This window comes from Engystomops pustulosus, chromosome 3 (assembly GCF_040894005.1).
Source record: "Engystomops pustulosus chromosome 3, aEngPut4.maternal, whole genome shotgun sequence".
NCBI lineage: Eukaryota > Metazoa > Chordata > Amphibia > Anura > Leptodactylidae > Engystomops > Engystomops pustulosus.
The window spans coordinates 131629770-131654410 of record NC_092413.1 but is presented as its reverse complement, the minus strand read 5'-3'; the positions used below and the strand labels follow the sequence as shown (position 1 = coordinate 131654410).

Sequence of the window (24641 nt, the reverse complement as noted above, 5' to 3'; positions counted from 1 at the left end):
TACGGAACAGTAAGCGTCAAAGGAGGCATGCTAAAATTTATTTAACTTGATCAAGTCTTATTACAGAACTGTGGGTATCAATTAACTCTTAGTAGTATTTACTATTTTTTTTTTTGTTAATTCTTTATTTATATAGTTTTTAAATAAGGAGAGAAAATACAGGATACAGATGAGAGGAAGGGAGACCATGATATCAGGATACACATCATTCCTCCTGTGGTCTGGCTGTTAGTACTGTACCATTATTGACTAGATTGTTATTGTACTTTTTAATTTCTCAGTGCTGAGGCATCACTGTTTGTATTACCCTGTACTGACATCACTGCGTGTAATTTCTCTTAACTGTGACATCAGTGTATGTTATCCTGTATTATCCCTTTACTGTGACATCACTGTGTATGTTTTCCTGTATCATCCCTTTACTGTGGTATCACTGCGTGGATTATCTCAGTACTGCGACATCACTGTGTGTATTATACTTGTACTGTGTATATCAGTGTACATCATCATTCTAAAGATATTAAAGATAAGAAGTTAATGTTTGAGATTGCATCAGGCTTGTGGGCCTGTGATTTACAGAACCAGGGATTTTCTCCAGTTCTGTAAGCATGTTTCTAGGTACTATATAACCGAAAATAGGGACACCACCCCTGCAGCCACTAACCTTGACTCATCTCAGGCAAAATCTGACTCTTTTCATATCACTTTAGGAGAGATTTTTTTTTATAGGTAAACAGGTGAGATTTCACGTAATAGAGAGAATTTCAGAAAGGACATTTCATAACCTACCTGTGGGGGCTGCTGGTTTAAAGAAAAGTCTCTTTAGTATGGAGGTATAGCTTTGTTGGGGCATAGTTTTGTGGAATGAGTTTTTGATGGTACCATTTAGATGTACCATATTGCCAATTTTTCATATGCAAAATAACAGAGTATCTGCCATCAATGTTGATTATGCCGTGTTTTATAAATAAGAAGTTATTATTCTATTACAATTCCAATAATACCATATACAGGCAGGCAAGGTTCTGTAGGTTAGTTCTTAAGTTAAATTTGTATGGAAGTCGGAACTGTATACTTTATAATTGTAACCCCAGTCAAAAATTTTTTTGGGTCTCTGTGTCCATAGGACACATTTGATAACTGTTATCAAGTCCCATCCTATGCAATAATCACATAAAACATAAAAAAGTGAAAATCACCAAAAAATACACAACATATTGGGTATCACAATGTCGGTAAAAACATTTTCACTGAACAGTGAACCTTGTAAAAAAAAACAAAAAAAAAAACTTTTCACATCTGACCTAATAAAAAGCGCATAAATAGTAATCAAAAAATAACATTTACCCCGACATGATACCAATAAAAAGTACAGCCTGTCCCGCAAAAAAGCTCTAAAACAGCTATGTAAACAAACAAAAAAAAAGAATTGTTACGCCCATTGTTACATAGCGATGCAAAAACAAGCAAATTTCTCACAAAATGAGTTCTATATTCTGCAAAACAAGTTAAACATAAAAAAGATATATAAATGGGGTATCGCCGTAATTGTGATGACCCATAGAATATCGATAACACATTATTTTTATGGCACGGTGCACGTCCGGGAAAAAAATGCTAAAAACATAAACAAGAATTAATGATTTTTTTAACCACAACCAAGAAAGAGTTACCGTATATTCGCGTATAAGTTACATTTTTCAGCACAAAAAATGTGCTGCAAAACCTCACCTCGGCTTATACTCGAGTCAAGAAAAAAAACAAACAGTGTTTTTGTGTACTCACCTTCCGACACCCCCGGCAGGTCCTCTTATATACAGTGATGCTCCTGCATCGGCTCCCTGTCCCTGCGCTGTCCGTCACAGGGATCATGACGTCAGCCGCTCGCTGACATTCTACTATGTGCGCCGGCATCGGCACACACTATAATGTCAGCGAGCGGCTGATGTCATGGTGCCTTCATCGGACAGCGGGGGACATGGAGCCGATGCCAGACCATCGCTGTATAGAAGAGGACCTACTGGTGGGGGGCTATGCATCGTAAGGGGAGTACACTGTTGTTTTTTTTCTTACAGGCATTATATTGGGGGCGGGGGGGGGCAGGCTATATACTACAGGAGCTTGCAGGCTACATACTACAGGGGCAGGCAGGCTATATACTACTTGGGGCTGGCTGGCTATAAACTACAGGGGTATGGAGGGCTATATACTACAAGGGGCTGGCTGGCAATGTACTATAGGGGGCTGACAGGCTATATACTACAGGGGGCTTGATGGCTATATACTGGGGAGGCTGTGACCAATGCTTTTCCCACCCTAGGCTTGTACTCGAGTCAATAGATTTCTTCAGTTTTTTTGTGTTAAAATTAGGGGTCTGCTTATATTCTAGTACAGTGGTGGCGAACCTATGGCACTGGTGCCAGAGGCGGCACCCAGAGGCCTTTCTGTGGGCACCCACAGCACACCAGACAGGACTCAAAGAATTTTCCTCCAGTTCCAAGCAACTTAAAAGATGCTGCTTTCAGTAATATTTTGATACTTACTTCGCTACTTGGAACTGTAGGAAGAGGGAGAATGAGTAGACAGGGCCGAATTATCTTTGGAGGACCTCCTGCAGGCCCCACATTTCTCTGTGTACAGAGGGACACTGCAAATAAGCTAAAATTTCCATCTTTCAACTGTGTTGCTGTCCTCAGGAGGTAAATATGAAGTTGTTGAACAATAAGTTACAGCTTTAATTTTTGGTTAGCACTTCGCAATAAATAAAGGGGGTTTTGGGTTCAGTTTGGGCACTCGGCCGCTAAAAGGTTCGCCATCACTGCTCTAGTATATATGGTAATAAAATCAGATTATTAGCTATTGGACCCCGGCAAATGATGTACCTGAAAAGTGGTTCTCATCCACATAAAAAAAAATTCCACAATATGTTCAAATTACAAAAGAAGAAACATTTTATAGCCTTTAAAGTGTGACAATAGAGATCTGCTTTGAATAGTGCTCCTTCCTTTCTATGCCCGGCCGTGTGCCCATACAGCAGTTAACCAACACGTATGGGGCATCCTCATACTCAGGAGAAATTGAGGATCAACTTTGGGAGTTTTTATCATTTAAAACTTTTTGACGGTTTAATTTTTGGCCAAAATTAATACATTATCTTAAAAAAAAATTACAGCTTGGAAATTACACCTCCATTTTGTTTTAATCCCTGTGAAACATCTAAAGGGTTAACACACTTGTTGGTTTTTCGAACATTGATGGTTGCAGTTTCTAAAGTGACATAATTTACAGGATTTTACTGCTATTTTGGACTCTCAAAGTCACTTAAAGCTGAGGATGTGCCTCTAAATAAGGGTTTTCGTGATTTTCATAAACATGAGAAAAATTGCACCCAAAATTCTGAACCTCCTAACAACCTGAAAAAGAGAGAGGATGTATAAAAACCTGTGCCGAAATAAAGCAGACATTTGGGAAATGTTAGTTATAAAGTTACTTGTGTGCTATGGCTATCTGCCTGAAAAGCTGAACATTTTGAAATTTGAAATTGAATAATTTTTAGAAATTTTTTGCCAAATTTCCATTTTTTTCTAAAATTTTTTTCTGTTTTAACTAAACACAAAAGATATCATCAAAATGTTTCTATTTCTTTGAATTTCAATGTGTGATAAGAAAACAATCTCAAAATCTCCTGGTTATGTTAAAGCACTACAAAGGTATAACCTCCTATAATGACACAGGGCAAATTGTAAAAATCAGGCCTGGTCCTAAGGCTCTAAAATGGCTAAGACCTGAAGGGGTTAAAGTTTCAACAAGCATTTTTTTTAATAATAAAAATTTATACAGTTTTCCATAAGACTTTCTAATTTAATTACAGGCGGTCCTCTACTTTAGAACACCCAACTTGCAGATGACACCTAGTTACAAACAGAAGTCTCTGTCCACTGTGACCTCTGGTGAAGCTCTCTGGATGCTATTACTATAGTCCCAGGCTGCAATGATCAGTTGTAAGGTGTCTATAATGTAGTTTTATTGATAATACTTGGTCCCATTACAGCAAAAAATTTTGAAAAATCTCAAGGAGTCCACACAGCGTCTCAGTGTCTCACATCCTTAATCCACATCCATGATCTCCTCTATGCACCAGATATGGTTGAGAGCTTGAAGCAACATGGCTTTGGTGACTAGATTCCCAATTATGGCCCCTCTGTTCTCCATTTCAATGTCTGTCTCTTTGAACCTTATGGTACTGTTAGAGATAACCAAATACAGCTACCTTCATCAGTCCTCTAGACTTTTAATGGAACAGCAGCATGCATATGTGGCCATTGCTCCGTTCAAAAGGTGGACACTAGACAGTCCCATAGCTGTGGGAGCCATGGAGATAAGATGAGGATTACCTATTCATAATCTTCGGAGAACACCTGTAAAAAATCTACTGATGAACCATTTATTTTTCCATTGGTCAAAAATAACAACAATGACAAGTCTTTGACAAGCGCTTTATAATCTGTCCAGTGTTTGTGTGTTTTTCACATATCAATATATATTCTTTGCAACAAGTGATGCCTGAGGTGTTACAACTTTCTGCCAGTAACTGGAAAAATGACAGGAGTATTTTTATTCAGTCCTTGGCAAAAACAAGGGACAGCTGGGAGTAAAAATAAGCAACATTTTGTTTTCATCTTCTATTCTCATGATGAGTAGTGTCATGATGTGTAGGCGCTAACAGGATAGAAAGATCTTTTCATAGCTGCACTTCACAGAACACTTATAATGTACAGTACAGGCAGTCCCCGGGTTACGTACAAGATAGGGTCCGGAGGTTTGTTCTTAAGTTGAATTTGTATGTAAGTCGAAACTGTATATTTTATAATTGTAGATCCAGACGAAAAAATTTTGGCCCCAGTGACAATTGGAGTTTAAACATTTTTTGCTGTAATGGGTCCAAGGATTATCAATAAAGCTTCATTACAGACACCTTACAGCTGATTATTGCAATTTGGGACTATAGGAAAGAATTCAGAAAGCTTCACCAGAGGTCAGAGGGGTCTGTCTGTAACTATGGGTTGTCTGTAAGTCGAGTGTCCTTAAGTAGGGGACCGCCTGTATATCCTAATCCAGTGATGGCGGACCTTTTATAGACCGAGTGCCCAAACTACAACCAAAATCCACTTATTTACAGTGAAGTGCCAACATGACATTTTAAGCAGTAACTTATTGCTATCTGTTTTTGCACATCTCTCAATCATATCAGAACCTGAGGCCACATATACAGTTGAAAGAAGGAGGGCAAATTCACTCTCATTGTAGCTTCTCTCCAGGGTCTCTCTGTAGAGGAAGAATGAAGGGTCCAGCAGGATGACCTCCAAAGATATTGCAGTTCTGTCCACACCTCCTCACTTTTCCAACAGTTCCAAACAGCCAATGAAGTGTCGCTTTAAAAAAGGGCTGAGAGCAGCATCTCTTAAGTTGCCTGGAACTGCAGGAAGATTTGGTGGATTTGTTCCTTTGTGGTGAGTGCCCACAGAAATGGCTCCGATTGCCACCTCTGGCACCCGTGCCATAGATTCGCCACCACTGTCCTAATCTCTACACATGAATAGTTCATTAAATGGATTGTCTGAATGTTTCAATGAATTATACAGGGGGCTTGCGGTGGCTGTAAAGAGAAAATGAACTTGTGCTTACCTCATCCCATTGTCCCGCGTCGCCATCTTTTGGTGCCGTGCCCCTGTTAATTAACAGAGACAGGCAGGCTCCGATCAGACTACTTCCGCCCGCCTGGTACGCCCACCCGTCCCTTATACACCATTAGTCTTGAGCTCCCCCAGGCTCCCTGTATATTTTATTAAACACCTGGATGACCATATAATATATATAAGATTTGCTTTCGGTTTTATCATACAAATCTACAGTGATATATGTCTGTCGGCCCTGTGGCAGAGATTCCATTGTTCGGAGAACATCAGCAAATCCTTTTAGGACTGTTTTCCAGATTGTGCTCCATGGTGTATTAACAACTTAAGGACATGACCTATTTTTTAAGTTAAGGATGCAACACTTTATTTCCTTTTCCATTGGGGAGATAACTGCCCATTGTCTTTAAAGCCTTTTAATGTCCACGTATAAGGACCTGGCTTTTGCATGATGAATTCTTTTTTTGAATGGCATAGCTTTGGGATTACATTTACAATGCAGTTACATTTTTAGCAACTGTTTTTGAGCAGAATGGACTAAAAACAGCAATTACTGTTCCAGTTTTCTGGTGATTTAAGCTACAACAGTGTCTGACAAATAGTTTTTTATCTTTTTCTCATTGCTGTGTTTGTCATTTATTCTATATATACAAAGGACCTTCTCCCCATCTTTGTTTATAGCTGACATGGCTTAGGAAATTGAATCACCCTCTCTTTCTCCACATATATATATAGGAATGGTGGGGGTTGTATCAAGTTTAATTGTTGATAGGTGGGGTTCCAACTGCTGGAACCACCATTGATCAAGAAAATACATGTCCAGTTCTCATTAACTCATGGATCGGCAGGTCTAGCATTCGTCCTGCCACTTTATTCCTTTCATGTTATGTGCGATGATCAGCTTATTGGACAGAAAGGGGCAGATTAATCAGGCTGTCTGAAAGTGAGAATATTCTTAGTTGCCCATGGCAACCAATCACAGCTCCCCTTTGAAATATTCATGAGCACTGGTAAAAAGAAAGCTGAGCTGTAATTGGTTGCCATGTGCAACTAAGAATATTCTGACTTTCAGACAGCTTGATAAATCTGCTCCAAAGTCTTTTGCGACCTGTCTGTCACAGATTACTAATATCTCAAGGTAGAACTGCCTGTTTACTGAGGACTGAGAAGGAAAAAGGGTTCATTTGTAATAACTGTTGAAAAGAAAATCTGTCTAAGAACAGCTTTTCTTTTTTAAGGAACACCATAAAAATTGCAAAATTTGCTGTGATAGGTTACAGTATTTCTTTTATACAGGTCAAACATTTCCTCCGCGGAGTCTTGGTAATATGTTGTCTATAATGTTGAATTCACACAGACTGAAAAAATAGAATTCAGCAGAGAAACTCTTTTCACAGCGGTTGGTAAACCAAGGATAACATGTATATATTTACTATGCACGATGACTGTCGCCACAGAATCAACTCAATATATCAGTCCACCAATTCTCTCAGTGACTGCTTTTATTGCCTCATGCAATATAAAAGGCGTTTAGCTCCCCTGATAAGTAGCGTGTACAATTACTTGATGCCTCATCTGCAGTCATGCCACAGTGTGTACGTGCAGAGAGTAGAGAAGGTTGAGTGGGCAGTTGGCAGTCACTCTCTATCAATGACTGCTAGTCATTCATAAAAATACTCCAAGCCGGGAAAGGAGGAGTCTGAATGGAAAAGCATTTGATCTGTTTACTGGAGCTTTACATCATCAGATATCATGCCTGTGGTTATTGCAGTGCTGGCTCCGAGAAGTAGTGAAGCTACATTTTACTTTAAGTACGAGAGCAGCCAACAATTTTTCGGAACTTTCTGTTTGTATTTAATTCAGATATAAATGTGTTTTTTTTTTTAAAAATATTGAAAGAAGGGTTCAATACATAAAATGACTCAAGGGGTGAATAAGAAAAAACATTATTCTATATGACAATTCTGGGAAATGTATTCTGAAAAACTTATGAAGTCCCCTACATTATGCTTCTTTTACTCATGGGGTGATTGTGTAGCTGGTATAGACCCTCTTTCACTTATAGCATAAGGGCACAGGGTGGTGTTGTTAGTAGCTGGCAAACTTCCATACATTTCCTGCAGGATTAATTTGCACACTTACCATTATTCATCAATACACTATGTAATAATCTAAAGAACTTTATCACTGACAATTGGTGCTTGGCGGAAAGAGGATCCAAGGTTCAAAAGATTTTCTAAAATTAAATATGGAATTATAAAACACTTTTTTGAGGGACTTTTTTCTCACTTTGTAAAATCCAATAGTTTCTTGGTGTCTACTTTCACAAACCCTGACCAACTGCTTCATAAATAACGTGATGGGGGGATTAATTTAGGCTGACACATTGTACAGCAGTCTATATTTTCTGCTGGCACAAAGCATGGTAGCTGAACTAAGAGTTTTTTTTTTTAAATCTGGCATATGTGCATTAATGATATCTACGCCAGGCTAGACCTGGCATAGATTTAGGCTCCGGTATTCCACTGCTTACCACAGGGCTCTGGTCTGCCCTGTTCCCTGCCAAGCACAATTTTTGAAAAAGTTGTGTGAGGGTTGGAAAACCCACAACAAGTTGCAATTCCTAGTTGTGCACCAGGAATTGCAGCCAGGCATGATACCCTATTGTGTGTAATGGGCAGATACACACAGCGGGTAAAAGCGGCTGTGTGTCACCCGCTTTTTGGATGACCCTGAATGTGATACTCTCTATTGAATCAGTTGCAAAAGACCGTTCTGTTAAAAAGTAGGGCGTGTCCTAGTTAGATCACTCATAGACAATAGTTCACGAGGAACCCATAAAAAAACAGATGCCAGACTGAAGCTTGATATCAGTTAAAAAGCGGGTGTTAACATTTTCTTTCAGAATTCAGATCCCCGCTGAATTACTTTTCTCCCCATAGGACTGGCAAACAGCCAGAGGAATTATAGTATTACATAGATATCAGGCTGTTTTAATAGAACTTTAGTCGTATAGGTCACAACTAATAATGACAGATCCAAACTAGTGTAAATGCAGCCTTATTCTTTATACCAGAATATACCAGATCATGGCTCAAGGTCAAAAGCTGGCTTCTTTTAAGTGATACTTTTGTCACTATGCACTTGTCAAATGTATCATGGTAATATCACAAGCATTAGCACTTCAGAAATGACACAGAATCCCAAGACGGAGGTCTGAAAGTGCTGGTTCAGAATACCGACAAAGAGAGATTGCTTTGTTGTGTTCTATTACAAACTAATGTTAGGTCTCTTATCATTGCTTTATTGTACCCAAATCAATTTAGGAAAATGTAGATATACAAAATAAAATTGTACTCATTAATTACATAATCTAATCTCAAATTTATTTTTAAATCTCAGGAGTCCGTGCTGAGCTAATCTAGATGTTTAAATTCCTGTATAGAATTTCTTATTGTTTGGCTACATAAAGAGCAAAACAAAGACCGAGATCTGAATCAATTTTGGCTAGATAAACACTTATATCAGTACAGTACTTGCTACTTTGCCTTCCATACATGCTCAGTTACTTACAGCTGGGTCCTGCCAGGAAGGCAGAACCCGGCGGGGAGAGAAGCCTGCATCCTCGGGTCACTCGGCGGGACCCGGGGCAGCGGCAGGAGGGATCGGATGCCCCGGTAAGCACACCAGGGGGTCCGATCCACGCGGGACACACTTGCACGCCGCGGTCATGCTTGACCGCGGCGTGTAAGGGGTTAAACACCCGGGATCGGAGTTTTTCTGATCCCGGGTGTTAGTGCCGGGTCTAGGCTGTGATATCACAGCCCGACACCGGCACCAGCAAGACCCGGTGTCCCGAAATCTTCTTCTGACGCGCCGCCGTAGAAAGGCGTACGCGTCAGAAGAAGTTCCCCTAATGACCGCCGTAAAAAGCCGATACGGTGGTCATTAAGGGGTTAACCATTCATGACTACCATAATTCCTTATTGTGCATAGCCTGTATAGATAACGAGTGGATAGATGGAATGACAGTGTCCCACTTCAAATGACTGTATCTTCTGAACAGTCGCACAGTTCTGGTGTCATATTTAAGAATAGAATCTCCCCATTTTATAATATCATTATTTTTCTGGGTGCCACAGAATCAGAGATATGTTAAAGGGGGTTTTCCCTGAACGAAAGTTCTCAAATTTGAATCCCTAGTGATGTTTACGCAAGGGACTTTCTAAGCGCGCACTTCATGATTCCTTGTGCTATGAGATGCAGTGTGCTGACAATGTAATTAGTGTCATAGTACAGGCAGAAAAAAGTAAATATGACAGGAGCTCGTGATTCTTCTTATTGTCTATTTTATAAAAACAATTCCAAAGGCTTTCAAACGACGATCCACTTCGTTCTGGGGTATTAGCACAATCAAAGGATCTTCCTTAAAGGGAACCTGTCACCAGGAGACCCATTTTTAGCACTCCCCCAGTCCCCACAGAGCATAGTACATACACTGCCAAAGTGTTTTTGTATAAAAAATTGGTTTTAAAGAAAAAAAGATATGCTATATTGTACCTTTCATTAGCATGTGCTGTGTGACTAGGCAGTTGCCAAAAGGGTGGGTCTCCCCACACTTGGGATTGGCTGTAGAGGAGCAGGGGGCGTCGCTAAGCAAAGTGATGGGTGTTTTCATATATTTGAAAAGGTCACATGGAGAAGCTGTTCCCCAAGGGTGGGGGGAAACTACTCCTTTCCAGACCCTCCCTTTTGGCAACTGCCTAGTCACACAGCAGATGCTAATGAAAGGTACAATATAACATATCTTTTTTTCTGTAAAGCCAATTTTTTATACAAAATCACTTTGGCAGCGTATGTACTATGCTCTGTGGGGACTGGGGGAGTGCTAAAAATGGGTCTCCTGGTGACAGGTTCCCTTTAAGAATAAGCCACTGTTCAGACAGCAGATGCTATTTCTCGATACACATTCATATCGTAGTATGTTGTTTAAAACATACTCACAAACGTTAAAAATGCACTTATAAAACCTCAATGCGGACGCCAGTTTCACATATGTGCATTTTTAACTTCACGTTTGTGAGTTACTACGCTTTGCATGTGTGAATTTCTTCTAGAGTTCTGCTACAATCATATATACTGGATGCTAACTATCCAGTTTATACCTAATATTTCTGTAAGGTTGTAAAGATTTGCCTTTGAATTGCAGTATTGTGACAGGTAGTTTTTTCACACTTTGGCTCATAGGATTGTGTATGGTGATTTCTGCACATATCACTCTTATGAAATGTAACATTTATTATTTTAGCATAACCCCGAAGAAACAAATGCAATTAAGAAAATAATAACATTTCAAACTTTGTGGTTTTAATTAAAATTAAAATTGGTGGTACATTCCCTGTTGTGTCTAATAGATGTACACACCAGGCTAATACAGTCTTCAGCTTTTGTTTTATTTAGCCTTTTAACTTAGCAGTTTTTTATGTGGCCACTTCAATGCTTCACTAATATATGGCAGGATGCTGTTTCACTTGAATTTCGACATTGTTTTCTATGACTCATTATTCTTCTTTAACATTGTGAAGTTAAGGAAGATCCATTGGAAAATAGTTCAAGGGATCGGCAATGAATTTTCACAGCTGTGATCAAAACCGCATTGCGATGTAGCATGGAATTTGTCAGGCTTCTTATTTCAGTGATTCCATAAAGTTGCACAGTTGGAAATAGCAGAACACCTTTACTTTTGTTATATCAAGGTGAACTAGCCTCACAGAAACACAGTGCAGGAGACTCTTATGTTAGCAATTTTCGAATGGGCAAGTTTTTCTAAAAGTTGAAGAGACATTATTGAAAAAATGGCAAAATAATGATTTCCTCCTGCTGTGAACCATTTTTATATAGTTCCTAGAACACACTAGAAGAAAATGGGAACTTCATGTTTTACAGTTTGGCATTCAAAGGAAAGTTATATCTTTTACTTGTTTGAGTTGGTACATTGACATCTTTCCCTATTGAATGCAGTCCATGGCATGAATAATTACAGAAGGATAAGACATTTATATTTATATCCATCATTTTATCTAGAGGCTCCACCTTATTACATTTATAGCATCTTTATAAGTGAGTCATGATCAAGAAGATCAATAATAATAATATAATGCCAGATTATCTTTTCTCTTTTCGTTGTGTTTCTCCTACTTTTAACATAAGAACTCATTGACACTTGGTTACCATTTGACGAGATTCCAATTGCATCTAGAAGTTTTGGGTTATGCAGGGGCACACCTCTTTGAAGATGGAAATAGTAACCTATTGTCAGTTTAGTTTCACCTTTGTATGTTTTAACTATCTTAAACAATAAATACTCAGCAGATGCCATAAACATTTGGAAGATGGGTTCCTACCCTGTGGTTCATTATTTAAGAGGGAATGATTTGGCACACTAAACCAACACTCAGTCGTTCTGGACCTGTTATTTAGGCCCACATTTATTAAAGTGTTTTCAGGATCTGTTCTTCTTTTAGCTTCTTATGCTCTGTTTTTTAAGAAAACAAGGTTTTAAAAATCATGCAAATAAGCCTGAGGGGCTCCAGGTTGCATTTGCAACTATGGAGCCTGGATTCCCTCAGGCTCATTTACATAATTTTACCAACGCGCGTAGTAGTATGGTGCACGTCGGGTCCCAGTGCATGGGGAGGGCTCATGGGCTGAGCCCTCTCCATAGCCGGTAAGTATTTGCTGAATATTGCCGCTTTCTCAGGCGCTATTTCGTCGACTGCTGCCGGCAGCTTCAAAAAGATGGCAGAGCATGGGCGCCGCCATCTTGCCGAGGATCGCTGCTCCCCGTGACATCATTGGCGAGCGGCGGTCCATCGCCATGACAACCTCTGGTCTTCCAAAGACCCGAGGCTGTCTCGTTTTAACCCTCTCATTACAATGTGCTATCAGCACATTGTAATGAATGAGGAGGAATATCCCCATATATGATAGGATCGATCAGACAACCTGGGTTAAAGTACCTTAGGGAGTGTGAAAAATAGTAAAAATTAAAATTAAAAATATAAAAATTCTAAACACCCCCCATTCCCTAGAACTGAAATAAATATAAATAAACAGTAAAAATCATAAACACATTAGGCATTGCTGTGTCCGAAAATGCCCAATCTATCAAAATATAATAACCGTTTTTCACTGCGTTTTTCATAGCGCCCAGAGTCGAAAATGGCACTTTTTTGCAATTTTAAAAAATAGTCGCAAAAAATGACACCACCCACAGGTCCATACAACGAAGTATGAAAAAGTTATTAGCGCCAGAAGATGGCAAAATCAAAATCAATTTTTTTGTACAGGAGGTTTTAATTCTTGTAAATGTATGAAAACATTATAAAACCTATATAAATGTGGTATCCCCGTGATCGCACTGTCCCAAATGTGGTTTTTCACCATTTTCACTGTATTTGGCATACATGGAAAAATAAAAAAGTTATAGATTTTTGAAGGTGGGGAGTGAAAAATGGAAGTGAAAAAACTAAAACGGGCTAGGTCGTTAAGAAGCTTTTTTTTGTAAAAACCAGGGCGTATGAAGGTAAAAGAAGAGCAGATCCTGCCAGAGAGGGAACACATCGCGATGTCAGTGTGCTTGGTTTACAATCCATGATCCTAGTGGTAGATGTCCTTTAAGGAGAGCTATGGGAAAAGTTTAGATGTTTGTAAGATTTTTTTAAGGGGCTACAAACCGTTATGTGTAACAGAAAGCAAAGTTTAGCGAGCAGAGTTCACCAGTATGCAGTTAAATGATCTCTATTTAGTCCATAAGTCACAAAGCAATTATCCAACATCCAATATAGCAACTTTTCATGCAGAAAAATGACAATAAATTAAAATGTGTTATGTGGTATCTTACACATATCTTACAATGTGTTATATTGTTCTTTTACAATAGTTTTTTGGTGGTAGCAAAAACTATGCAGTATGCATTATTTTAATTCTGTATTTAATTTCATGAATTATGTTTAGAGACCAAGACTTGTTATCCAAGAACTTAGGCATTTACATTGCTCTGTAATTAAACAGAAGACTATGATTTCCCTATTAGTAAATACTGCCTTGGCAGACTCCCAAACTACTGTGACAGTAACTTAAAGAAAAATTGGGACTGGCTTTTAATGTAGTACTAATAATAGGCGCTGTCACCCTTCATAGAGAAGATTAAAACTATCTAATTATTCTCCCTTTTAAATGTTTTAATTGTTTAAAATCCCTAATTTTCCATTTGGATTAAAGATTAATCAGTAGTTGTGTTCATGAAGAGCGCATCACTATGTACTCTGTTATTTAAACTATTCTTATACAGTTCTGGAAATTCTAATGATGACTTTAGACGTTCGTGTTGTTGTATCTTTTAGTACTGACTCTAAGGGCACCTTTCAAGAACTGTCATCACCTGATATTCAACAGATTATCAGCTCACCACAGATGGAAACAAAGAGAGCCCACTACACTATGTGAGCCCTTGTGGGGTTTAACAAGGGTTCACATACCCCTGGATTATTCTCCTCTGAATGTAACATGGAATGATTTTAATTCACTGGAAGTAAGCAGTACACAACAGCAAGCAGAGGTCTGGAAAATCATGATACAGAAATGGCATAACTTTTCATTATACAGACTTACAGAAGGAAAAAAAAACTTGTTTCCTTCCTTGCAGAGTACAAATAAGCATGTGCTACCCATTATGAATTAAGAGTATCACATGGACACCATCTGACTCTATGGCATGTGGGTGGTGCCATGATTTATTGGCAGCTACAGGCAGTCCCCGGGCTACATACAAGATAGGGTCCGGAGGTTTGTTCTTAAGTTGAATTTGTATGTAAGTCCAAACTGTATATTTTATAATTGAAGTTCTAGACAATTTTTTTTCTTTTGTCCCAGTGACAATTGGAGTTTCAAAATTTTTGCTGTAATTGGACCAAGGATCATCAATAAAGCTTCATTACAGGCATCTTACAGCTGATCATTGCAGTCTGGGACCATAGTAGAGCATCCAGAGAGCTTCACCAGAGGTCACAGTGGGCAGAGGGGTCCGTCTGTAACTATGGGTTGTCTGTAAGTCGGGTGTCCTTAAGTAGGGGATCGCCTGTATTTACATTTCATGTATTTGGCATTTGCCACACCCAAAATTGGCTTGGATAAATGGACTTTAGACGGGCTAGGACAATTCTCGAGCTGATTTTACAGTCTACCACTATCCCAAGTTTTTTTGCAGCAGATTTGTAATCTGTCACTTTCATTTTATAGTTAGAAATTGAAGGAAGGATTTCTTGATAAACAGTAATTGTAAATTTGACTTTATCTGCAAGAGTTCATAAGGGCAAAACATCCATGTCCGGCACGAGTAGTAGTTGCACCCTCATGTCTCAGTAATACAGAATTTTTTATTCACCTGTCTTCAGGCAGATTGGCACTGCTCTGGTTGAGCCGTGAATCACACTGTGCAGTGCTAGTGATATACACTGTGAAACATCATAGTGATATTCAGTAACAAGTATCATAGTGAAATATAGTGATAAGTAGTCCCTGCTTCCCCACAGAACCAGATCGCCTAACTGATATGTTGATGTATGTTTACTGTGATCAAAGGAGTCCTTTCCTGGACACTGTGGTCAGTCCATTAAGCAGCCCTTACATTGGGATATGACCTGAGCTAGTATCTATTTTTTCACTCTCTGTCTCACATTTTCTTACTTTCTTTCACATGTAGTTATGACCAGGGCTGTGGAGTCAGAGTGGTAATAAAATAAACTGATTCCGACTCCACAAACATAATAAACTATAACATTTTCAACATTTCTTTAAATGTTTGTTCTGTTCCTGATGTAAGGATTTAGGCCAGGTGTGAGCGACATTAGTCGGTCCAAGTGCCACATTGTCATACTGCCCAACTTTAAGGGGATCAGTAACCATTACCCTAGATGCACCACAACCATATTACAGGATAAAATGCCACTACAGAAATAAGAATTGCTACAACACAGCAATAAATACCACCCCAGAAACCAAATACGGCATTCAGAGCATATAATAATATAATTGGAGACCATTTAGCAGGCTTAAAATACTGGAGACCCCCAGAGCATAAAACTACTAATACTGGAGCAGACAAGTACTTACCACTCCCGGGTCCTCTTCTGAGGGCATTCTGCACTGGGTCCTGACCTTGACGCATACAATCAGTGTCAGAAGTCACAGAGTGAAGCTGCAGCTGTACTCACTGCAACAAGGCCTCCTGCACCAATTAATTCTTCCATCAGTAATGTTACATCATTATACAAGTGCTCATTGTACTCTGATTGTCAGCAGGGTGTGGACTGCAACTTATGGTTTGAGAGTCTGCATGTGGTCTGTCAACGCATCCTGTGCACCCCTGATACCCCTTTTAGTTGAGATGGGTGTGTGCTGCACTTTATGTACATGCTCAGGAGTGAAGCTCCTCTGCTATAGATTATAGAAATAAGGCACTAAGAAGAAATGCCCGCATTTATCTCAAGCACTGAGTGACTAGAAAAACAGGACTACAGAGTCGGAGACGTGACCATTTTTGTGGAACTGGAGTCGGAGTCGAAATTGAGGAAATTGGAGTTGGAGTTGGAGTCAGAGGTTTGGCTTCCTGACTCCACAGCCCTGGTTGTGACCCTGTGGCTTATTGTTAAAACCTTATTCTGTTATGGTTGGGAAATAGTTTTTGCACCAACAAAGATAAAATTCTTGTAAAATAATATGAAAAGGAAAAAAAAAATTAGTAATGATCTGATCTACCGCTGGTTAAGTAGCAGTACATATGAGATAAGTAACTATATTTGTCTGAATGAGAACAATGTTATTTACTATCTTTAGTCGTTAATCGGCAACAAAAGGAAATAGAAGGCAAGTGTAAAAATTGCTGTAATCAGCAGATGCTAAAACATAATACTACAAGACCTCTAGACATAATGTGCTGCCCCTTAATTATTTATGTCTCTGCTACTTAACATTAATCTTTATTGATCCATTTTTCCTTTTGGGCTTTACATTGTGTGTCCATTAATTTTTTACGTTCCAGGAAGTGTGAGTTTCTGTTATCTGTAGCAGTTTCTGCATACATTTTTAGAATATGGAACACATCAAATATGTAGTTTAGTGAAAGCTAAGAAGAATAGGATGGGATACAGTGGTTAAAAATAAAATAATTGCCGTTTATTTATAGCATCATTACCAGCCTTGTATGTGTTGGCATTGTTATGAGGAATGTAGTGAACTCTTCTTTCACAGGGATGCTTCTATTTTTGTCAGTAACTCACTCGGGATCCACTCGGAAACAATCACACTACCAAAGACATTTTACCTCTTTTTCATACCATGCTGCATAAGTAGGAGTGTTTTGCTTCTCGACTAATAAACAGATGTAACAGATCGGTTCAATCATGAACTTGATTGAACTTATGGTTAAAGAGGACCTGTCACCTCTAAAAACTGCACTAGGGTCTGGTTACTAAAGTAAGCAGTGCCTAGTGCTACACCATATGTCGCAGTGTTACACTGTTAGCGTTATCGGAAACCTCCAATAACGCTATCAAACACTGCAGCGCTGTACAATTTGGGGCGGAGACTGCTGCATGAAGCTTGGCAGTCTTCGCGCTGCCTCTCCCCCGGACCACCCTCCTACTCCATAGGCCGAGGTTGTTCCCCTCATGAATACGCCCGACCACTTACAGCACGGTCCAGCGTGTTCAATTGTACAGCGCTGCGGAGGTTTCAGATAACGCTAGCAGTGTAACACTGCGGCATATGCTGTAGCACTAGGAGTTGCTTACTTTAGTAGCAGTTTTTAGAGGTGACAGGTCCTCTTTAAAGTTTTCCTGCAACGAGATTCGATGTCACTGAACCAGTAGCATCTCTATATGTTCTATATGGGGTTCAAGGCCTCAAACCTTATGACACCAGTCCTAAAGTTCATTTTTGATTCTGCAAGAGAAGAGTTACAACTCTCCACCACTACATTTACATATAAATACCATGTAAAGTATGTAAAACACAAAAAACGTACATATTTGGTATCACAGTGTCCGTATTAATCTGTACAATAAATCTAAATGAATATTGAAACTTGTGAGCAACGTAAAAAAAAAACCACAAACAACTTCCCGTAATATATAATTTTTCATTAAATACCCTCATCAAAAAGCGATAAAAAAATGATGTGCCCCAAAATGATACAACTGAAAAGAAAAACTCTTTTCGCAAAAAATAAGCCCTCAATCAGATCTGTCAACAGTAAAATACAGAAGTTATACCCCTGAAAAGTTGTTGATACTAAAAAAATTTGATTTTCTACTATTTTTTTTTTTTTTGAGCAAAGATAAGAAACTTTATTAATGAGGTATCACCGTAATTGCAGTCAACCGAATAAAGAATAAAAGATAAAATATTATTTTTATGTTACGGTCATTGGGCAAAAAAAGTGCTAAAAACCAAAAAAGAAGTTAATTATTTTGTTTGTGTCCCCCTCAAATTTGTTAAAAAAATCTTGTGAATAAGCTATAGACCCCCAAATTAATTATCTATACATTGAATCTCACCCCCCAAATAATAAGCCTCATATGTTCACATTACCCAAAAAAAAAGTACAATGTATGGTACAATGTGATAATATAAATCTGCTCTGAATGGCGCTGCTTTTATTCTATGCCCGGTTGTGCGCCCATACAGCAAGTTACCACCACACATGGGGTATCGGTACACTCGGGAGAAATGGGGCATCAAACTTTGCAGAGCATTTCATCATTTAAATCATTGTGAAAGTGTCATTTTTCGCCTAAATGCATGTATTTTCCAAAAAAATAGTCAATAGTTCCTACATCGCACTTACATTTAGTTTGGTGTGTAATTTCTATAGTGGGGTAATTTGGGTAGGGGGGGTTATTATTTTTTAGGCTTTTCAAAGTCACTTGAAAGTTGAGTTGTCATTCAAAATGTGAGTTTTGTCAATTTTCATGAAAATGAGAAAAATCGCACCTAATCTTCTAACATCCTAGAAAAATGAGAGGACACTTAAAAAAACTGTGTCATAAAGCAGACATTCCAGAAATGTTAGTTATCAAGCTTTTTGGGTAGCTTTTTTTTTTTTTCAGAACAAACATAAAACTTAGCACTTACATTTTACAACTAACATGAAGTACAATGTGTCATGAGAAAACCTTCTCAAAATCAACTGGATATGTTAAAGTGTTCCAAAACTATAACCAATTCTGGTGCAACGAGATAACTAAATAACTAAAGAACCTAAATAACCTTTCTAGATTTATTCTCAGTGGCCCACATTTACTAAGGGCCGTGTGACAGTTTTCTGTGGGACTTTGCACGTTCTCTTCTGTGCACACTGCTTGTACTGGTATTTACGAAGTGTCTGAGGCACTCTGTGTGTGTGTGTGTGTGTGTGGGGGGGGGGGTTATTTTATTATATTCCACTTCTCTGGTGTCTTAAGTTGCAGACATTTTCCTAATGCTTTGTTGTACTTTATGGGTCCATGCAAGCCATTAATGTCCAAACTTGTATTTTTCTCCTCATATAAGTACACACATCTAATAGTAATGCAAAGTGCATTTACAGGCAGTCCCTGGGTTACATACAAGATAGGGTCTGTAGGTTTTATTCTTAAGTTGAATTTGTATGTAAGTCGGAACTGTATATTTTATCATTGTAATCCCAGCGAGAACTTTTTTGGTCTCTGTGACAATTGGATTTGGGTTGTCATAAGAACCAGGATTAACAATAAAGCTTCATTACAGACACCTGTGCTAACTGTTACAGCTGTTTATTGTAGACTAGGACTAAAGTACAATAAATTACCAATATCCAGAGGTCTGTTTGCAACTAGGGGTCGTATGTAAGTCGAGTGTTCTTAAGTAGGGGACCGCCTGTATTTGTATGTTAATGTTATAAAATTCAATAAAAATAAACATGATTAAAAAAAAAGTGTGTCTGGTGCACAAGACACAATTGTGGCGATTCAACATTTTGTGGTGCACAATGGACTACTCATCATGCAAAACAGATTTCGGCTCTGAAGGGGTGTTCCAGTGCTCAGTCGGTCTGTGCACTACATTTATTATGCCGATTTCTACAGAGTTGTGTGTATGTTGAAGGTGCACCCACAAAAAACTGGTGCACTCTGTCAGAGCAGTGCAGGGGGCTCCAGATTCATGAAGAACGTTTGACACAAGTCATGAATCTATCGCCGTCTACACACTACTAAGGTAAACTGCACATAGTGCAGACTGCACTGTTCTTAGTAAATGTACCCCGGTGTATTTCACACTTCAAGTGCATGTACTAAGGAGTGAGGAAATTAGGAAGTAGGAATACCCTTCTTTGTATTGTTTTTATAGGTTGTTGGCTTGGACTGAATTATTACTTTTTAAAAGTCTAATGGACTGTTAACATTGAGTGTTTATGATAAAACCCTGAAAGTTATGTATCTACTACATCTTACTACAAAAGGGAATGAGTCTTCCTTCTAGGGATCAGGAGAGTATCAAAAATTTACCCTAATTTTTTTTTTCATTATTTTCCTTGCAGCCCAGTGGCCTGTTCTCTGAGTCTGGCACATGAATCAAGATTTAGGCCAGCAGCGCACAACCATGGAGAATAGGCAGTTTTTGCCTATTAATCTTTTTTAGTTGTCTTGTGTCTGTTTATGTTTTGTAGTTTGAAGCTACTTTGCACTGAACATTTTTGGGGCTGAAAAGATTTCAGTCTTAATTAGTACCACATTTATCATGGGCTTTGGACTCTACTTAGTAAGGAAAGGGGAATAGCCTCATGTAAGGGGGCATGGCATCACTGGTAAAGAGTCATGTTCCAAAATTATGTAGTTCCTTCAGAATTTTGCTGCAGTTGTAGGCATACCACTTACAGGACACTACTCTCTAGTGTACCATTGAGACTTTCCATCAGGTAGCACTGGGTAAGTGTAAAAGGCTTAAGAATCTCTCATCTGGAGAGAAGTGATTAACAAAGAAACCTCTCAGGGTGCAGTCACACATGGTGTTTGTATTGCGTTTACAACCATAATGCAAATGCCCAGGGGCTTGCCCACCTGGTCGCATATGCGTTACCATTGAAATGCATGCAATCGATAATTGGCACCCAGTGTTGTTTGAATGCAAGATATCGGTTGCTGGTTACCAATCTCATGCATTTCAATGGAAACGCATATGTGATCGGACCAAGCACCACATGTGAAGGTGATTTTGCAGTAAATTGCTCATACTGTGTATTACAGTTATGTGCCCTTTTTTTTACTTTTGTTTATTCCATTGGTTGATCCTTAGACCTATTTTCTTTTCTTTTACAGAAGGCTGCATCAACAGTTTGAAAGCTATAAAGAACAAATCAGAAAAATAGGAGAGGACACTCGTCGTTACCCTGGAGAACACAAGGATGATGCGCCAACATGTGGCATCTGTCACAAAACAAAGTTTGCAGATGGCTGTGGACATTTATGCTCTTACTGTCGAACAAAATTTTGTGCCCGTTGTGGAGGACGTGTTTCACTTCGGTCCAATAATGTAAGTTTGCTTTACCTGAAATGTGCTTATTTTCTTTCATGTTGTCAAAAAAAATACGTTAAGATGCCGGGCAATAATGGTACAATGGAATAAGGAGAAATGTGGCCCTTATTTTTGAGTTTTGTTAATGGTGGATGAACTTCATTGATCATACGTAGAATATTGCCGTGGGTTCTAAAACTGCAATGTCAACCATTTTACGCTGTAGGATTTTTGTAAATTCTCATCCATTTGAAGTGACTTTAAATGGCTGCTTGTTACTACCAGCAAATTCTGCTGCAGCTAATTAGCAGCAGTTACACACGATAATTGGCATCCAAGCTGCCAACTGTGTTTTGTAAGACCCGTGGAGAGTGTTTTAACGGCTACGTTTCACATGTCACATTTTGACTGAGGTACAGCCATGGGTAGGTAGCTTGAGAATCAGTAGGCAACTGGATTCCAGCACACAAAGGAATGGGGCACAATTATACCTTACCTATGTGTTACGGCATACTGTTGCCTCTTGATTTCCAACCTACCTACACACAGCCGTTGTGTTTTAAAAAGGGAGGACCTCAGCCACAACATCACGCAATGTATGCGAAACTTGGCTGTTAATAAAGAAACACTCTTAATTGCATATCAATGTGCTTTGGTTTTACTTGGCAATTGAATTTGGGAAGGAACCCTAATCCACAGCACCCACTGAGAAGTGCAACTGTACATTTTGAAATGATTAATATCCCTGGAGATCTGTGTAACCGAATCTTTGTGTGTGTTGCCTATATCAGTTGGACTGTGAAAAATTGATTAATATTCCAGCTGGGCTTGGAGACTTAAAGGGCACCTACCACCCCAATTATACCTATAAAGTTAGATCGGGTGGTAGGTGGATGAATGGGACGTGAGGAGAGCCCTTTTTTGGGCTAATCCTCACGTCCCGGCTATCTTTTAGAAAAGTTTAATGCCGGCATATGTAAATTTTTTTATGCAGCTACTGGGGAGTGGAGTAGCCGGACATGAGGTTACAAGTCACGGCTACTCCACGTCCCAGTAGCCACGTTATTCCGCCTACCATTTAATCTTCGGCGTGCAGCTCCTCGTAGCTGCGCGCACTCGTCCTAGTCCCCGGCATACTGCGCGGCCGCAGATGCAGGGGGACTCGGACGAGGGCGCGCAGTAGCCGTGACTTGTAGCATCATGTCCGGCTACTCCACGCCCCCGTAGCCGCATAAAAAAATGTACATATGCCTGCAATAAACTTTTCTAAAAGATAGCCGGGACGTGAGGATTAGCCCAAAAAAGGGCTATCCTCACGATCCATTCATCCACCTACCACCCGATCTACCTTTATAGGTAGAATCGGGGTGGAAGGTGCCCTTTAAGGAGTGTTTGATTTTTGCATTAAAACTCTTCCTCTGCTCCTCCCCTCTGCTCCTATGCCTACTACTGGTTTTATGTAAAGGAGAGTGAAGGAGCGGTGCTCTACTCAGTGAAGGGATCTCACACATCAGTGTTCTCCAGTGCTCCTAGCCCAGCTACAATCCTGTAATATAAATTATTTTCGTACAGTCCTCTACGAAACTACACTGTTGCCAATGGGACCTACAACCCATGAGAAATAGATTCTTGTACTACTTATCATCAGTGTCCTAAACTATCCTATGCAAGTCTGTGGGATTGTGTTGTAGTCTCCCCCATTAATGTTTATGAGGCAACAAAAAACCCCTCAATGTTTATATTTGGAAAATAAGGGGTCAGCATCCTTCTATTTTTACGGATGCATAAAAAAATCAAGAGATGGCACACGGACAAGAAGGCCTCGAGGCACAACTGGTGTTTTTTATTATCAGCAAAGCTCCAGACAAGCCACATCCTTTTACCATTTTACCATTTTCCATTACCATTGAGTTTACAAATAAGTGAAAAAAATCATTTATGTAATGCCATGGGATGTTTGAGTGAAAGGAACTATACAAAAAGTACAGTATGCCAGTTATTAAACATAATAAATTTACCCCTTCAAAGAAGACCATATCCAGAGTTGGTGAGTGATAAATAACTTGGACATTTTATAGATAAAAATGGTGTAAAAATCTGGTATAAAATGTATGTGTGCCAATATCAATGGCTACAAATGGAACATCCAACAGCTGGAACATCCAATAGCTATTTGTAAGAGCTTAGAACTCAGAAACTTAAAAACAATCTCTCTCTCTCATATATTAAGTGTTTAAGAATTGATCAAAAGTTGGACAAAAAACTACTAATGTGTGGGTGTCATCAGGAAAATGCCATTTGAGGAAAACTCTGTCAATCCCATAGTATCTTTCTCTGGTTAGTCGGTGTAACGACCGATAGTACTCAAGGCACTAAAATGCCATGGCTATCCTCAGATCAATATTCCTAATGGATGTGTATGAACCCTCTTCTGTAGACCTTCTAAACAATTATTTTGTTTACTTGAGGGATGCAAGAGCTTATAATAAACTGGCAAGTAAAGTGAGTAACTTTGACTATTTGGTTTCATTGGCACCAATGAAGTTTTTAAAGTTAATTGGTTGAAAGCAAGAAAAAAGGTTTATGGTTAAGGTTCTGAACAGTGGTCTGAAGAAGGACAACCAGCGCATAATTAAAGGAAAGATGGACTCTCAAGGCTAGCCCATATTGGACAATCTAAAAGAAAAGTTGAGGAAAGTTTAAGGCTGACAATGATAACAAGACGGCATTGTAGCTTGCAAAGACTCATCAATCTGCCCATGGTGACCCTTGTCCACTGCTACAATTGACTTCAATAGGCACATGTACATCAGAACTTGCACCATGTAGCAATGGAAGAAGGTGACCTGGTTTGATGACATTTTATTTGACATCAGGCGGATGGCCAGTTGGGTGTGTTAAATTCCTAAAGGAAAAGGTGGTACCATGCATGCAAAGAATAATAGAGACATTGTGTGTGCCATTCATGATATTATTAGCAAAAAAAGTACATCTCACATAACCAAAACGTGTTGAGGCTTCACTTTACCACTTACAGGACCCAAGGATCTGCTGTACTTAGCTTAGTACCATATATAGGAGACTTTTCAAAGTCTTCTAAATTTCATTACTTGTCATGTTTGAGCTTTTTTTTGGCACAATAGGTACTTATACAAATTAGCTGCCTAACATTGTGCATAGAATTAATGCTGACTTCCTATTCAATGTTATACATACATTTCAGCCATCCACTCTACAGTATTAATGTCCACATCCAAAGCTGCTATCTAAAGGGTTGTGTTATAGAAACTTTAGCCCAAATGAAAGGAGTGCTTAAACTGTTTGTCCAGTCACAACAAGATAGTCCCAATCCTGTTG

The 24641-nt window shown here is 39.1% G+C and overlaps 1 protein-coding gene across 20 annotated transcripts in view; it reads left to right on the top strand.

Annotated features, from left to right (window-relative positions):
• RIMS1 (regulating synaptic membrane exocytosis 1) overlaps positions 1–24641 on the top strand; it is a 258952-nt gene that overhangs the window by 12706 nt on the left and 221605 nt on the right. For all 20 annotated transcript variants that reach the window (XM_072142150.1, XM_072142154.1, XM_072142153.1 and 17 more), the window contains exon 2: positions 21089–21302. In XM_072142150.1, coding sequence (XP_071998251.1) covers positions 21089–21302 — 214 coding nt within the window. The remainder of the gene's footprint in view (positions 1–21088; positions 21303–24641) is intronic.